The sequence below is a fragment of the Monodon monoceros genome, unplaced genomic scaffold, assembly GCF_005190385.1.
Source record: "Monodon monoceros isolate NGI ecotype Baffin Bay Population unplaced genomic scaffold, NGI_Narwhal_1 Super_Scaffold_15, whole genome shotgun sequence".
Lineage (NCBI taxonomy): Eukaryota > Metazoa > Chordata > Mammalia > Artiodactyla > Monodontidae > Monodon > Monodon monoceros.
In genome coordinates, this window is record NW_021703771.1 from 58,806,123 (window position 1) to 58,824,022 (window position 17,900).

General features: G+C 38.9%; 1 protein-coding gene across 1 annotated transcript; it reads right to left on the reverse strand.

Moving 5' to 3' along the window:
* Positions 1-225: 225 nt before the first annotated feature.
* VNN2 (vanin 2) lies at positions 226-17,500 on the reverse strand. Its single transcript, XM_029223875.1, has 7 exons — positions 17,285-17,500; positions 17,036-17,166; positions 10,260-10,452; positions 8,023-8,311; positions 6,342-6,712; positions 4,795-4,965; positions 226-783 (listed from the first exon to the last, which is right to left on the reverse strand). The coding sequence occupies exons 1-7, from the start codon at positions 17,495-17,497 to the stop codon at positions 592-594; spliced, it is 1,560 nt and encodes a 519-aa protein (XP_029079708.1). The 5' UTR covers positions 17,498-17,500; the 3' UTR covers positions 226-591.
* Between the last annotated feature and the right edge of the window lie 400 nt (positions 17,501-17,900).

The following is a 17,900-nucleotide window of genomic DNA, read 5'->3' on the forward strand; positions in this document are numbered from 1 at the left end:
ACCACAGCCTTTAGGCAGGACTGTTTGGAGCTATGAATACCCATTAACCTGGACTAGCTATTATTTCTTCTAGAACATCTCAAAACAACTTTCATTGTTAAGATAAACGTCAACGTTGGAGTTTATGTTTCCAGTGAAACGCCAATGAGTTTATGTTTCCATCTGATTAGAAAGCAAATCCTCCCCAATCATTAGCACAGAAAACTAGATGAGTTCAAACTGTCTTTAATGTCAAATGGAATTCAGTCATAAACGTCTCAATTCCCATCATTACTGTTCTCTCCCAAGGCTACCACTATATTTACAATGTCCCTGAAGCTCTTCACTCTGCTTATGCTCACACACACAGCTAATAAGGCTGGAGCCAGGATTAATCCTCATTTACATGACCCAAACCTCAATTATACCATTATACCATACTGTATTATTTCAGCGTAGCCAAAAAAGAGGCAAAATTATCATAACACTTAAATATAATCCTTGATGAGAAAAAATATATATTTGGAAATCATTGGTCTATACTGGGGAGCGAGCCATTCGAAGTTTCTTAGTAAACTTGGGATGCAACAATGAATATGATAAAGCGATGTCCTACACCATCACAATATTTTGCAAAGCTATGATCATTAATAATGTGGATATTATCAGGTAAGTTGTTGCTGAGTTGCTGGTCCCGCCTGAGATGGAACGTACGTCTTTAGTGTACCATCTGCCAAACAGTGACACTGTTAGGATAGGCTCAGATGATCCATTCTTGTTTACCAAACGCCCATCTTTTAGTACCTAAAGAAAAAGTGGGAAAAGTATAGTCAACTTGATTAGAATATACATTACAAGCAGACTCATGATTTTGAAACCATCCTAGATATCATGGTAGGTAAGGGGGCTAGGGCTGGGGTTGGGGGTTGGGGAACAGATGGGAAAGATAGGAAACAGCTATTTTATATGTAAGGAAGACTAGAGCCATTCTAGAGGGTTCAATAATTGAGTTTAAACAATCAGATGTAACCCTTAATGAAAAGTCAGAAATCATCAGTAGCAAAAATTTATTGAGTCCAATTATAGGCAAGATAACCGGGAACCAGAGGAACACAAATAACACCCTTCCCTCAAGAAGCTTAAACGTTAATGGTGAAACTGAGAAGATCCCACATATAAAGAGATAAATCAGTATATTAGTATATTGCAGAGAGAAACAGGTATGTGCTTAGGAGGTCTGAGAAGGAATAGCTGAACTGCTCTGCTTCCCAAGGTGGGATACAGTCTGCTACAAGGAGCAGTTAGGAATTTCTCCCTGGGGCTGTATGATGGAAGACTTTGTGCCAAGTGGAAATCAAGCAGCAAAGGCTCATTCTGAGGAATGTATGTGACAGATCTAGGCAATGTGCTTTCTCACTCCAATTTGGTTAGAACAAGTTGTGTGCTGGAGCCAGTTGTGTGTAAGCTCACAACAACAGACTGTTAAATCTCCAGGAACTTTGACAGCTGGTTGTTAAACGTGGCTGTTCTTGAAATTGATGGTGGTGAGAATATTTACATCATGATAACTGGCAAATGCCACAAATCTGAACTTTTCTTTTTCTTCCTCAGAGAGTGGCTTGTTACAATTTACAGCACATCACTAGCTGGAGTTGAAGATTATTGAAGAGGAGACTAAGCCATATGGTCAAAGAGAACTGTAGGGATCGGATTTGTGAAAGCCATGAATGATCAGATCTATATCCTGAAGGCAAGAGGCTTCTCTGTAAGGGAGTAATGTATGCAAAGTAATGGAACAAGAATAGAAAAAAACACAAATAGACAACAGATAGAACAAGAATTAAAGAAAATGAGTTCATCATCAGTTGTGAGAAGGACAGTTTGGATGGGGAAGAGCTTAGAAGGTGAGAAATTAGATACTTTATAACTAGAAGTAGAAAATAACTAAATATCCTCAAAGTTGATTATTGTGGTGACACATACACACAAATACATAGCTCACTGACAAGTCGTGAAACACACAACCTGTTGGTAATTAAATGAACAAATATAAAATGTTAAATGTTCATTGTTTATTGTGTTCATTGTTTCTAAATAGTTCCTTGTTTATTAAATTGTTCCTTAAAGAACAAAAATGAAATAACAGAGGTATATTTCAAATTACATTTGGGTGAAAGTTTGAAACAAGTTAAACACAAATATTTAGTTTTCTTGTGACTTTTCATCAATATAGTAAAATTGTGTCTATTTTGACCTTCTTGGAATTAATTGTTCCACATCGGTGATTGTCCCTTGGGTTCTAGTTAGAACTTAGCTTTTTACTGTTTTCTTGTTACAAATTTTCCTAAAATATACTATATAATAGTATAATAGTATACTATATAACTGGCCTTCTAAGATAATTTGATAATTTGACCTTTTTGACTATTCCCTTAAACTGGTAGTTTTTACCCACCAAAATCACCTGTAGGACTATGAAAAATATAGGTCTCATCCTCAGAGATTCTGATTTACTGTATCTACAGTGGAACCTGGCCTCCTACTCCCCCACTCTGTCTGCACATTGATGTATACTTACATGATGTTCAGTACATGTGGCCTAATTCTGGCAAGCTTTTCCTCCAGTTGTTGATGAACTTGGTTAACTAGGTAAACCTTTTGAGGTAAGTACCTAAAAATACATCCTGATGCTTGTATAATGCTTCACTGTTCACAAAGGGCTTTCACATGCATTACCAAATCAGTGAGGAAGATATTCTCCCCATTTTACAGGCAGGAAATTCGGAGGTTAACTGACTTGCACAAACTTACATAACTAGTTAGTTGCAGAGGCCATACTTCTGATAATATGCCAGAGTTAACCTACAATGTTAAAGCAAGATGTTTCCCACAGTTGTGGTGATGGTCAGTAACATTTCATGCTCTTAGCGTAGAACTAAGGATGGGGAAAAGATAGGCAATGAATATGTTGGAATCTCTGCAGAAGTGATCCTCAAAGATAATGTGTAAATATGTGTTGATGGAGAGTCCATTAGTCAAGGAAACTGGGGAATACTCAGGAAGACATGGTCAGTGTGACTCATGTAAAAATCTTGTCATCGATGGCAGGGGTCCCCAACCCCCGGGCCAGGGACTGGTACCGGTACCAGTCCGTGGCCTGTTAGGAACCGGGCGACACAGCAGGAGGTGAGTGGAGGGCAAGTGAGCGAAGCTTCATCTGTATTTACAGCCGCTTCCCATCACTCGTGTTACTGCCTGAGCTCCGCCTCCTCTGAGGATCTAATGCCGCCGCTGATCTATTTTTTAAAATCATACTCAGAAAATTAGATTGTGTGCTAAATTTAAATGGCAGGGCTTACAAGATATAGTGCACCCATACCTAAGCTTACCTGGGTGAACCGTACTTTCCCATCTCTGACTTCCTTGAATTGGCTCCTGAAACTTTCAGTTCATTTACACATATTTGTGCCACTCTAGCCAACTTTCAACTACTGGATTTGAGTTCCAGACCCCTTACTTCAGATCTGATCAAGATTTTCTGTAGTTGGCCTTTAAGCTTTTATTCCAGCCTCAATTTGCTCATGAGATTCTGCCTAACTGGGTTCTATGGCAGCCAAGGATTCCCATTCTCTGGGTTTCCCAGCTTTAAGGCTGCACTGTATGTTGAACTGTTGGTATCACAGAATTAAATATTTTTATAAATATGACCAATTCCAATCTGATAAAACAGGCAGACACAGATATATGACCATAAGCAATCTGCAATTTTAAAGATTTCCTTGCTTGATGTTTTGGATTAATTAACTTACATCCTATTTTTTCTTTTATAAAAAAAAATGCAGTAATTTCACTTTAGGTTCTGAAACTCTGCCACTGTTTGTCACAGTTCAGTGAAGACATTAAGGGCCAAACTTGTAGAGTATGTGTATGTACATGTGTATATGTGCCATGTACTGACTAGAAGATACAAACCTACAGAATCTTAATTTTAATTTGAGACTAGCTTAATTTGTGGATTAATTGGCTATGGTCACTATGGTTTATGAAATAAATATTTGATTTTCTGTTTGTCTCTACATGTGATAAAAAGAAACTAAAAATCTGTAAGTAAATATTCTGCAATGAATGTTGCCTCAGGTTCATAGGGTCTAGGTATCTGATGGTGTTATTCCAACAAAGTGTCATCACTTTAGAATTAGTTGCTGTATGTTGCAAAAATGGTCACAAAAATTTCCCCTCCTTTATCCATACCCTTTGCAGTATGATTTTACAGCTCTTCCCACTGAGAGTTCTGCAGTATTTATTTCTCCACCCTTTGAATCTACCTTGGTCATGTGACTTGCTTTGGTAGATGAGATATCTGCAAACATGTTGCAAGTAGAGACTTGAAAAGAACTGGCCTATTGTGTCTTTCCCTATTTATGCTCTCGGACTCCTTAATCTAACATGTGAACAAGACAAGGCTTTCTGGAAGATGAGGGACCACAGAGGCAGAGTGGCCCCAATCATCCCACCTCTCCAAGACTATGCCATCACAAACCAGCCAGCCCCAAATAACCCTCCTGCTAGCAGCAGATGCATGAATGAGCCCAACCAAGATCAACCGAGCCTCTTCTAGTCCAGAAGAACAGCCTAGCTACACCCAGTTCACATCACCAACCACAAAATCAGGGCTAAAGAAATAGTTATTGTGTAAAGCCATGAAATTTTGAGGAGTCTCTTACACAGCAAAAGTTAACAGATACAGTTATCATAGACTGTTTTATTTGACTTCAGAAAACAGATAAAATGAAGACACTCTTACAGTTATCCTACCTCAAATTTTCCAGGTGCCAGATTGATTTTAGTAAGTAGCACTTCAGGGAAAACATACTCCGTTCTAAATGTGCCACTTAGGGAGAACATTTCAAATCTTGTCAGAGCAGTGTCTACTGGCTGTCCACAAGTTGCCAGATTAGTAGATTTACATTTCACCATTGTGCATACCTGTGTAGAAAAGACACAAATACAATGCAATGTCTTGCATCTAAGTTACTTGTACTAGAACTGTTGACTCAGTTTATAAACGTAGCAAAGTAAATATTTTCACCATTTGATAAAGGGATTTGGATCATATAATTACCTGCTTTATTGAAAATGGCAAATGATTAAGAACCAACTCCCACTTCCTGGGTAACTAGCGGGATTGAAAGAAAGAAGCCAGTTTAAAACTAGATTTGTAATAGGAAAGAACAAATCCACTCCATATTGGATCTGTTTCTTTTTATTTAAACCTTTGTAGTCTACTGCTTTTGCTACAAGTTAATCACTAAAAGCATGCTGCCTATAAGCTTTAAATTATACAAAATGAACCATCTCTGAGAATCCTGCCTTTCATGTAATGAGCTAAAATACCTTTGTTTAGCTCACAGGAAACTTCCAGACCAGGCATACCTATGAATGGCTGCAGGAAGGAAAAAATAAACACATCCCCTCCAGAGTCTGAATGGAACTAGGATTTTACCCCCTCCCCATTTAGTGTAAAAGAAGCCTGAATTCTACCTCAGGGAAGATGGTTCTTTGGGACACTAGTCCACCATCTTCTCAGTCTGCTGGCTGTCCAAATAAAGTCACTATTCCTTGTCCCAACAACTCATCTTTCAATGTATTGGTCTGTCATACAGCAAGCAGTACAAGCTTGGACTTGGTAACAGATATAAACCATTAGTCTGGCATGTCAGATGATGGCATTTGGCCCAAGAAAGTAGAGGTATTTGGGAAACAGGAGTACAAAAGCCAAAAGGATGATTAAAATTTTGACCATCTCTCTTTTTTTTCATATCTTTTTCCTTAGGAGAAGGCAGTGAGGCACAGAGTAAAATAAGAAAAAACAAATGCATAGCCAACATTATACAAAAAGTTTAAAAAATTTGTCACTGGAAGGGCATTAAATGATCAGGACATTTGGTTACAAGAGAAGTTAAAATAAAAGTGATATCCCTACTTATTGTTGGTTTTAAAAGTTAAAACAAGACTTTATATTCAGATGTGTCAGCAAAGCTACTTAAAGAAGCCTTCTTGAAGTTCATTTCAATATGTAAACTGGTTTCATTAGTCAAATAGAAAATCAGCATTGTCAGGCTAATGTATTCTTTTAATGTGCTCAAAGCAAACAATCAATGATACTTAGCCCCCCTGCAAATATCACATGATTAATCCCAAAGTGTGTGTGTGTGTGTGTGTGTGTGTGTGTGTGTGTGTGACACTGGCAATGCATGCAGTCATGCCAAGGAAAAGCATTTGGTTCCCTGGGACAAATATGAAAACTTAACCCTGGAATTTACTGACATCCAAACATTCCCTTTCTCTCGAGCTGAGATTACCTGCCAATACTCTCTTCTCCTTCTGCCATGAAGTCCAGCAAACGCTCCTAGAACATATACTTCATTCTCTTTTCCTAACATTCTGTAGCTTAAATGACAGCACAGCTCTTTTTGACAGACTGTAAGGTTTCCTGCATTTTCAAAGAGTTCTGTGAAGTTGAACTCATCCCGGGAAATAAAGCCCCTAAAGGAATTTTTCTGTCCTGGGAATGGTTTGATGGTGGTGGCGTAGGCACTCCAATTCACAGCTGGTGGGTAGGTTGGAGAGTTTCGGGGATACGAATCCACCTCTGCAAAGAGGATCTTTCCCAGCTCTGTTTCCATATCATAATGGTATGCTTTGGGAGAGTGTGGTGCATAGATACCACTGCCTGTGAATGGAAGACAAGTCTTTTAAAAACAAAAAGCAAACCCAACACCACCAGTTTCCTCATCAGAATTGAGCATGTGGTCATGTCACAAGATCAGTCACAATGAGAAAGCACAAGGCACTGAACACCTAAGTATAATACTTCTCCTATTCTCTACCGGAGGAGATTAAACTACATGATCAGTGGTCTGATTTCAAATAAACTTTGAATATAATTTACTAGCATTATAGAAAATTAAGCCAAATATTAAAATCGTTGTACTCAGGAGTTCCTGAGAGGTAGGGAAGTTAGTACAAAATTCCCTCCTGTTCTCCATTGTGGTGGTTTTCAAATATGTTCCAAAATTCTTCAACACTCCTTTCTCCAATGGGTGGGTCTAATTCCCTTCACTTTGAGTGTGGGCTTGACTTAGTGACATACTCCTAATAAATAGAACATGGTAGAAATAATGGTTTGTGACTAGTCATTAATGGCAATGCAGCTTTCCTCTTTCTCTCTCTCTCTCTCTCTTTATCTCCCTCTCTCTCTCCCTCTTTCTCCCATTACTTGTTCTGGAGGAAGCCAGCTGCTATGTCATAAGGATACATCACACAGCCCTATGGAGAGGCCCATGTGCAAGAAATGAAGGTCTCCTCTCAACACCCACTGAGAAAGAGAGGAACCCTACCAACAGCCATATGAGTGAGCCATCCTGGAAGCAGACCTGCCAGCCCCAATCAAGCCTTCAGATGACTTTTAGCCCAGCCAACAGTTTAATGTAACCTGAAGAGATGGCCTGAGCCAGGACCACCCAGTTAAGCTACTCCCAAATTCCTGACCAACACAAATTGTAAGATAATAAATGTTTATTGTTTTTAAGCCACTTTCACTTTTTACTTTTAAAGCAACTTGTTATACAGCAACATGTCAATAATACACTACTCTACCTTGCCAGTTATAGAGCATATCTTGTTTAGTTCCCTGCTTTGCCCCCTACTATCTCGTGGCCTTTGGCAAGTTACTTGCATTTTTGTGTGTCTCAGTTTTCTAATCTGCAAAATTGGAATGCTAGTACTCAGTGCATACATAGGGTTGTTGTGAGGATAGATGAAATAATACATATAAAAGTCTTAACACAGCCATAGCTGTTATAATCAAGCAGTAGCTTTTCTTTTCTTCTTCCTTTTTTTTTTTTTTTTTTTAATAAAAGGATACAAACATAGTGAGAAGCCTCAATGAAGAACCAAAAACTTACAACAAGTCATATCTGAGGCACAAATTTCTCTGCGTTTAGAAATATAATCAGCAAACCACATCTGGTCATGAATTACCTGTCATTTTTAGGCTTACATTATGTGTGTTGGCCACAAGAAGATTAACTCTCATTCCCATTGCCCAAGCTGAATGAAATTCAATAGCTGTCAAAAAGGGCAAAACATTCATCCAAGCTGTGGGAAACAATATAGTGTCCACGTGGAAATCTTTCACCAGGGTCACAGCAGGATCATGGAAGAGAATACCAAAGCATGTGAAAATGCCAAACTTTCCAAAGGAGGTGTTGAAAGTCACCAGCTCCGGCTTTTCGGGGACATCAAACTGAAGCTCAGAGTAGAGGTTGTACTATAACAAACACACAGGATGAAACCAGGAAAGGCTTTTTTATTGAAAAGGTGACACATGAAAACTCTCCAAGTTAGTAATTTTGAGATTTGGCAATGCTCAATGGCAGGAAATCTATAGAAGGTGAATGACTCTGGTGAGTGGAAGTTAATTTCCAAAGAAAAATACGAAGAAATATAGTCTCTCTCACTCCCTCTCTCCCTCTCTCTCTCTCTATCTTTCCCTCTCTTTCTCTCTCTCTCCCTCCCTCTCTCTCCTTATCTTCCTCCCTCTCTCAGTGAGGAGCCAAATACCTCCCCATAAATCCTAAGCACTATGTGCTTCTTGAAAGCTGAAGACATACATCATTTTTCTTTGAGTCCCTGATACCTAGAAACATAATAGATGCACAATAAATATCTATTAATCAGATGAGGGAGGCCCTCTCCCTCTTTACAGTGTCCCATCCAAAGTAATTTCAGGGACTCTTACCCAGCTTTCAAAATTGTTGTTAAAAATAAATATTTTATTTCATTCTCTCTGATTCCTTCCAAGTAAACTTGAGAAATGAACCTAGTCTAACTTAATAATCAGGGTCAACAGCTTAATAAAATGATTTGCAAAGTAGAAAAGACTGAGGGTTGGGAGCCAGACTATTAAAACTTCTCTCTAAATTTATTTTCTACCTAAAAAAATTTTTTAATTGAAATTTACTAGCATTTTAAGAATTGATTGACAAAAGTACTCTTATCAGGTCCATATGTCAGAGAGCATGGGTCACGAACTGTTCCAAGGTACCCTGATGGAAGAGTGAGAGCTTCTCACTTTAGGATGACCCAGGTCCTCATTAGCTGTCCACATCCATTGCACTGTGCCATCCTGCCGTTTACTGGGCCTGGATAAATGGATTGACCAACTATGCTACCAGTCTAACTAGGTCAACACTTACAGAATGGAAGAGTAGCTGCAAAGAAAGAGCCTTTAAAAATAATACTCACAATGCAAACACAGTCTCTGAAGCAAGGAAAATGGAAGTACTGACATTTCTATTTCCAGTCTGAGACACATTTTTGAGAACACAGAAGTTTAATTACATATAAAAACAAGTTGTGAAACCCACAAGTTTATGAAGAAAACTTTTTGAAAGTTTTGTGTTTTCTTTATAAATACACAACTAAACACACAAGTAAATATAAATATATTTTATTTTGAGGACTCACGTTAAAATTTTTTTCCATATAAAGGTATATGATCAAAAACATTTGAAAGTCATTGGCTCAATATCACTCCTCTTGAGTAATTTTTATTTTTTACTAGGAGTTCCAGGAGATAATTTCTCCAGTCAGAAGATTTTGAAGCCACAATTAAGATGCTTAGAAAACATATGGGAGAGGAAAAGGGACATTCACACTGACCTGGACATCCCATAACCATTTAAAAGGTCAGCCTCTCTCCCGGTCCAATTTAGTACAAAATTATGACTTCAGGTTATTTTACTCTTTCAATTCAGATTTTAAAGTAAAAATCTTATGATTTGACCTTAAATCAACAAGAGGATAATTAAATTAACTGGTATAGAAACTAAAAGAGAAAGATCATTTTTGTGACTTGCTAGAAAGCAGGGAAATTAACTTCCATGTAACTGATTCATACAATGTGAAAACATCTTTTACCATTTCAAATTTAAATGGTATCCAGACTACAGTCATCTCAGTATCTTTTATATCAATATTAAAATTACTTGTTTTATATATGCAAAAACTTTATCTCAATCCTGGACTATTACCAAACCTTTCTTAGAGGTCTCTGCCTACAGTTTTTTCCACGTTTCTAAAGTGTCATTTTCTTTATTGCTCGCTTTAAAAAAATCTTGGTAACATCGTGTTATAAGAGAATGGAGCTCTAACTCTTAAACACAGCATCCGCCCCCTCATAGCAGGCTCCATATTACACACCCACCCCCTCTTACCTTATGGTAACGTGCCGCCAGCTTTCCATTTGCATCATATACCACGTTGGTGTTGTATTGATAATGGCCATTAGGAGGACACGCGGAGTCACGGGAATTACATGGCTTTTTGTCCCCAATATTTGCCAGGACATAGATAGAGTTGTTCTTGGCCAGGCAGCTGAGTCTTGCTTGTACTGGTGTATGACCAAATCTAAATCCAGTTTTAATTAAGACATTTCAGTAAGTCAGACAGAGAAAGACAAATACTGTATGACATAACTTATGTGTGGAATTTTTAAAAGTCAAACTTGTAGAAACAGAAGATAGAATGGTGGTTACTAGGGGCTGGATTGTGGGGAACTGGGGAGATGAAGTTTAAGGGTACAAACTTGCAACTAATAGATAAATAAGTCCTGGAGGCTGAATGCATAACATAGCGCTTATAGTCAACAACCCTGCATGATAAACTTCAAAGTTGCTGTGAAACTGGATCTTAATTGTTCTCATACAAAAAAGAAATGATAATTATGTGATATGATAGAGATTATATGTAGAAGTCACAAATTGTGCCTAACCTTGATGAATTTTTTTCCACATTGTATCTATTGCTCCAGCAATTTATTATTCACTCTCCTGCACCAACAGTTGTCATCTCTCTACTAGATCATTCCATCAGCATGCAGATATGCTCTAGTACCTCTCATCTTTAATCAAAATAAAATAAAAACCTCTCTTGACCCCCATGCCCCTCTACTTTATGCTCCATACCTTAGGTCCATCTTACAACAAAACTCCCTGGAAGAGCTGGACATTTTGCAATCCTCAGCCCATCTTCTCCCATTCTCTTTAGAAGCGCTCAGATCAGCTTTCATCGCTATCATCCCACCCGACAACTCTCACTAATACTGATGATGACATCCACGTGATGTCATCTTCATGTGACATCTTGTGATCTTGTGCTACTTACCTGCAGCAGTTGACACAGTTACTTACACCCTCCTCCCGGAAACACTTCACCTTGCTTATTGGACCCCACGCTCTCATTCTCCTACTCACTGGGTGCTTTTCTCCATCTCCTTTTCTGGTTCCTCCTCGTCTGCACTGAGTCTAAACGCTGTAGTTTCTTATAGCTCAAGCATTAGATCTCTTCTCTAACTCACTCCACAGGTGAACTCATCACGGTGTTAAAAATTGTTTTCTCCCTCTTAGCGGTAAGTTTCTTTTCTTTTTATAAAGGAAGTTTATTCTTTTATTATTTCCAAAAATAATCCAGCTCCTAAAGTCTTGAAGTTTAAGATGTATTTGGGAATTTGTTTCTTGGTAGTTAGGGAATAGCCAAATGAGCTTTCCTTCTGGCGTGAGAGCAGATGTAATGGTCTCAGCGTGTTAGTTGTGGTAATCCGAAATGCAGACGTATTACCTGGGTAGTGCAGGAATGGAACACCACTGGAACTCCCCTAGAAATGGTAGTGCTGTGAGCCATTAGACCAAGGCCAGCTCTGAGTGCCCTGAACTTTGGAAGCCCATACTCTGAAGATACCAAGATAACTGACAAATAAATAGCAGACTACAACAGAAGAGACATCTTACCTTTGTGACTTTCTTTTTAGCTGTAACTCTGTGGCCTTATGTTATGCAAAGCGGTCTATAATTCTTATCTTTGGAGATGAAAGGAGTATGAACAGAAATGTTTGCAGGTCTTATAGAAAATTTGACTACTGTGTCTTTACAATGATTTGAATAACTTTATATGATGAAACTAACTTTCCTACTATAGAAATACTTTTAAAAAGTTTATGTTTAAGGACATAAAAATGTGCTTGACAGTGAGTGCCTAGAACTGTGACACTAAAGAAGGGAAATCCTATCTAAGAAGGTACATTTCTGTACCAGAGCTGTGTCGTAACCATCCTTTGGGCCCTCTGCTGGAAAAGTAGAATCAAGTCTCAAATAATGTCTTTTTAATTATATCCTATAGTATTACAGATGTAGGACAGTACTGTATCATACCTATGTGAATGTAAAATATCTTGTACCTGCTTTACGATACACAGTAGTGACCATGCTTTATCAGATCTATTTATAATGATGTTATTCTAGAATGTCTTCTTTCCAGATGATGATTGAGAAGCTAATAAAGAAAATGGTGCCAGGTACCACAACAGTAACAGAACTTTGCTGTTTTCTGAGGTTTTGTTTTTTACCTTTTTTTCTTTAATGGAGTACGCTGGATGTCTCTATAATTTTGTTCAGATGACTGCAGAACCTGGAAAAGCTGTTGCTGGTATTGACGTATAAAATACTGCTCTTGGTCTTTGTATATAAATAAATATATATATATATATATATGCACATATATATGTATATACATAAAATTGGAATTTTTGGAAACTTTAGCTGTGCTGTCAACTTTGGAAAAAGTATCCCAGTTGTACTGTGTTGGGTTGGCACTGTACAGAAATTAACAGCTATATTGGTCTAGAAATGTTAACACATAATTTTTTCCATTTGTACAGGGGTAACACACTGTATTAAATATGTAAGGTCTTATCTACATGGGTTTGATTACAAAAACTAACAAAGTAATCTCTAAATAAAAATTAAAATTAAAATGTGCTTGAAAGGTCTCTATTTTTACCCTGAATAAAGAATATGTAGAGTGTTTTTTTATTTTTGTGGTTTCATCTGTGAATAGGTAACTCTTTGAGACATTTCTGCTTCCACTGAGGACCAAGATTCTTTGCTCTTTGACATTACTGACCAATGTGGAGGTGGCAATACACTTATTGATAAGTTATTAACCTTACTTGAGAATAGTCACACTAAATGTGAAAGGAACAGAGTGAGAGCCATGTTAGGGTATCTTTTTAAAACTAAATATGATTATCAATATTTAAAAATGCAACTTTACTATTCTTGCATAGATGATAGATACTGTGTTTTATTTCCTAAAGCTTAATAGGTTTGAACATGGAGTTTATTTATAGAAGGCAAATAAGAGGAAGTTTATAAACATGAGTGTCTGAATAGAATGATGATAAACTTATCCATCCTATAAACTACATTATTACATTAGTTTCATTAAGAGCAATGTGATTTGAAAAAAAGGCCTGTATTGGGCTTCCCTGGTGGCACAGTGGTTAGGAATCTGCCTGCCAATGTAAGGGCATGGGTTCGAGCCCTGGTCCGGGAAGATCCCACATGCCGCTGAGCAACTAAGCTCGTGTGCCACAACTACTGAGCCCGGGTGCCACAACTACTGAAGCCTGTGCACCTAGAGCCCGTGCTCCGCAGCAAGAGAAGCCACCGCAGTGAGAAGCCCGCGCACCGCAACGAAGAGTAGCCCCCGCTCGCCGCAACCAGAGAAAGCCCACGTGCAACAACAAAGACCCAACACAGCCAAAAATAAATAAATTTAAATAGGTAAATTTATATTCAAAAAAAAGGCCTGTATGTGAGAAGATTACTGTGGACCTAGATTTACTTAGGAGATATTTATAGATGGTTCCTCATTTGAGCTGCCACTGGTAAAGCACATCCCCGACCTCACCAATGAGAATCTAGTAAGATTCACCTTTGATTTTTACAGCACAATTATGTGTTTTGGAGTTTGCATTTAACAGGCAATCTGAATTCAAACCTCAGACGCTTCTTTATCATGACTGCACCTCCTGCTTCCTTACTGCAGCTCTTTATACATTTGCTGGTTACATGGGTTAATGAGTGAATGAATGCATGAAAAGGGATGGATTGATAGTTACTCTTACCCAGGTTAGTAAATCTGATTTAAAAATTTTTTCTCCCTCCAACACTGACCTTGCCAGACTCTTTCATGCCAGACTCGAATATGCAACTGCCAGGGTTACATCTCCAGTTGGATGTCTATTAAATCACAGATCAAACTTCAGATGCACAAAACTGATTTCCTGAGCTCCATCCCAGACTTTCTATTCCTTCAGTGCTCCTATAACCGAGAGGACCCTATGGGACCTTCCCAGGACAGACTGCCCCCAACCTCCATGCCCTCTACCTGCCTCCTTTTTTGTGGAAAAGCTTTAGTCTCCCAGGCCTCCCCTGAGTCACAAAAAACTGGCTCAAGAATTAATGATTGGAAGGATGTAAACACATAGTAACAAAAAAATAGCAGTTGGGCGGGGAGAACTGGTAACAATTTAAATAATAGATTAGCCATACAGCAGAGTCACAGAATCTTTAGTTCCTCCCCAAAGAACATAAACAACAGAGTCTGACACACATTCCTCAATTGTTTTGCAGATACTAAAATCCCCACCAGATGGAAGAAGCTAATTGCATGATGACCATGAGCACATAACCCCCAGACTGGCTGGAGCCTGAGGATAGATGATGTTAACCCCTGTGACATCACCCTGTTACCTCACCATCAACCAATCAGAGAACTGTGCAAGAGCTGATCACACACCCTGCCACTCTCTCCCTCACCTTGCCTTTAAAAACCCTTCCCTAAAATCCATCGGGCAGTTTCGGTCTTTTGAGCATGAGCTGCCTGTATGCCTTGCTTGGCCCTGCACTTTCCTTCACCACAGCCCGGTGTCAGTAGATAGGCTTTGCTGTGCCTGGGCAAGTGGACCCAAGTTTGGTTCAGTAACACTCCCTATGTCTGTAAATGGCAATTCCACGCCTCCAACTGCTCAGGCCAAACACTTGGGAGTCCCTCTTTGTTTGTTTGTTTGTTTTCTTTTGTTTTCTGGTCGTGCCGAGTGGCCTATGGGATCTTGGTTCCCCGACCAGGGATTGAACCTGCCGCCCCTTCAGTGGAAGCACGGAGTTCTAACCACTGGACCGCCAGGGACGTCTCATTAGCAGTAATCTTTTGATGTTGGGCTACCTTGTTTGTTTTTTCCTTTGGGGGGGTTGCAAAAACTCCTATATATCTTGGCTCCTACCTTACCTCTTTGGAACTGTCCGAAGAGGTATCTGAGAGGCTGTATCCCAGGCTAAAGTCCTTGGTAAAGCCCCAAAGAAAACATAATTGTCAACTATTAGGTTGTGCTTTTTTTTTTTCAGTCAGCATCCCTATTCTTATCTCCAAATGACATTCTATATAATAAATGTGTTTGTTTACATCTATCTTCTCCCACTAGAATACTCATAAGCCACAGGGAGGGCAAAGACTTTGTTTTAATAAGTGCTATATCTCCTATTCTTAAAATAGTATCTGGCACACAGTAGATGCTCAATAAGTAATAGTTAAATGAATTAAATGTAACTGTATTGGGTGACAACGCAAGCCCATTTTCTGACAAAATTTCTTTTTTCTAGTGTAGTGCTATGAAAGAGGTATTTACTAACCATATGGAATAGACCTCTCCCCCAACCTTCACCAGTTTCCATAGCTACTGTGATATTTGACTAGTCCATAAATTTGCAACATATGTTGTTTTTAACAGGAAGTCCATCTTACAATCCTACTGTGAGATGAAAACAAATGGGTTGTCCCCCTTCTCAAAACTTCTAGGCAGAAAGATTGTCCAGGGCTTCCCTGGTGGCGCAGTGGTTGAGAATCTGCCTGCCAGTGCAGGGGACACGGGTTCGAGCTCTGGTCTGGGAAGATCCCACCTGCTGCGGAGCAACTAGGCCTCTGAGCCACAACTACTGAGCCTGCGCATCTGGAGCCCGTGCTCCACAACAAGAGAGGCCGAGACAGTGAGAGGCCCACGCACCGCGATGAAGAGTGGTCCCCGCTCGCCACAACTAGAGAAAGCCCTCGCACAGAAATGAAGACCCAACACACCCAAAAATAAATAAATAAATTTATAAAAAAAAAAGAAAGAAAGACTGTCCAGCTATTGCCCCTCTTCTTCCACAAAAGTGTTTCTTACAAACATCATAGGAAGCATCAGCTCAGAACAGGAATGATTGGCAAGTGGAGCGGTTGACTGTCATGTAACCCGATATTCTCCTCATTGCGCGGTTAGTCTCTTTAGAGCTGAGAAAAGCTGTTTTCTGATAACCCTTATATAAAATTTACACTAAACACGAGTGCCTCAAAAAGCGTGGTATCCATAATCCTCCAGCAAGAACATGGCAAAGGGATGTTTAACAAACTTAATTTGAGGTACAAGAGTGAGAGAAAGTGCAAGAGGGTGAAAGAAAGTGCAAGAACGAGTGTGAAAGAGTGAGGGACTTTTTACTGCCAGTATGGAATTGTGCAATCCATGCCTCAATAATTCAAGCCTTAGTAGATAGTAGGAGTTATATATTAAATATACACACATATATTAAATATTTTACATTAGAAAGCTTCTAGGTTACTTTTTCCCAGGAAATTAGCTTTATGAGCCTAGGAAAATGCAAAGTTTCAAAACAGAAAGTCTCACTAGAAAGTAGATAGTGAGGTCTTTCTGCCTGGGAAACAGATTCTAGAGCAGAGAGACTATGAATTGAAATATAGTACCTTCAATAGAGACCTTGGAATATTTTTCAAACACAACCCCGTGTGTCCACTTCAGAAATTAATTTTCATGAGAAATTAATATTCATGAGATCGTGTTCCCCTTAGTTTCTAATCCCAGTAATAAATAATTTTATATTTCTCCAAATTTAATAAAGATACTAGATTATAAATAATTGTTAAATGGCACCTAGGTACAATTTTTAAAAATCTAATGAATGCCAAGATATATATATAAATATAAAACAATAACATACACCACATACATGATCATTCAGAATTTATCATTTTGCTGAAGTGAACGTGTACATTTTAGAGAACCACAGCACTTTTGTACAAACAACTAGGATAACTCAAATACCTGTGTGGGTCTTGACATGGAATCCAATTCACCAGAGGATCTGGAATATCCTCCAGATAAGGGAAAATGGCTTCCCTGGTAAATTTCCATCCATAAATTGCATCTTCTGGAGTCACAATGATCTGAGCACCCTGTTCAAAACAAGTTAAATCAAAATTATTTCTCTATGTATGTAGACAATTCAACACTCCAATCTTCACCAGCTCTCATGCCCCTCATAAATTATGATTAGCAGAAATAAAAGAATACCTGTTCAGCAGCCTGCTTAATTGCTCTCTCCAGAATATCTATATTCCTGTTCATGAGGAGCAAGGCATAATCCTGAGAAACGGGTGTTTCTGTGTCATTTGGCAATATGACAGCATGTTCATATACTGCAGCTTTGAAAGTATCCAAAGCACTGACATGCAGAATAATTAGGGCAAAAACTGCCACGGAGGTTTGAAAAGAGGAAATGATCATGGTCAAGGTCTAGTGAGTTCCGCAAGTGAAAGTAACATTCATGTAGTATTTATAAAGGAAGGAACATTTAGGTAACATGACTGCCAGCTCTAATTTTACAATCTCATGAATATTATGCCTGATCATTTTGGAGGAAAAAAATTTCAGTTCCCTGAATACAATCAAAAAGTATTACAAGGGGCTTCCCTGGTGGCGCAGTGGTTGAGAATCCGCCTGCCGATGCAGGGGACACGGGTTCGTGCCCCGGTCTGGGAAGATCCCACATGCCGCGGAGCGGCTGGGCCCGTGAGCCATGGCCGCTGAGCCTGCGCGTCCGGAGCCTGGGCTCCGCAACGGGAGAGGCCACAGCAGTGAGTGGCCTGCGTACCGCAAAAAAAAAAAAAAAAAAAAAAAAAAAAAAAAA

Excerpts from the sequence above, each read along its gene's own strand:
- VNN2 (XM_029223875.1), bottom strand. The coding sequence starts at position 17,497 with ATGATCATTTCCTCTTTTCAAACCTCCGTGGCAGTTTTTGCCCTAATT. Across the intron at positions 17,167-17,284 it reads TTAAGCAGGCTGCTGAACAG|GGTGCTCAGATCATTGTGAC; the intron begins GTATTCTTTTAT and ends TGTTTTGAACAG. Across the intron at positions 10,453-17,035 it reads CCATGTCAAGACCCACACAG|ATTTGGTCATACACCAGTAC; the intron begins GTATTTGAGTTA and ends AACTGGATTTAG.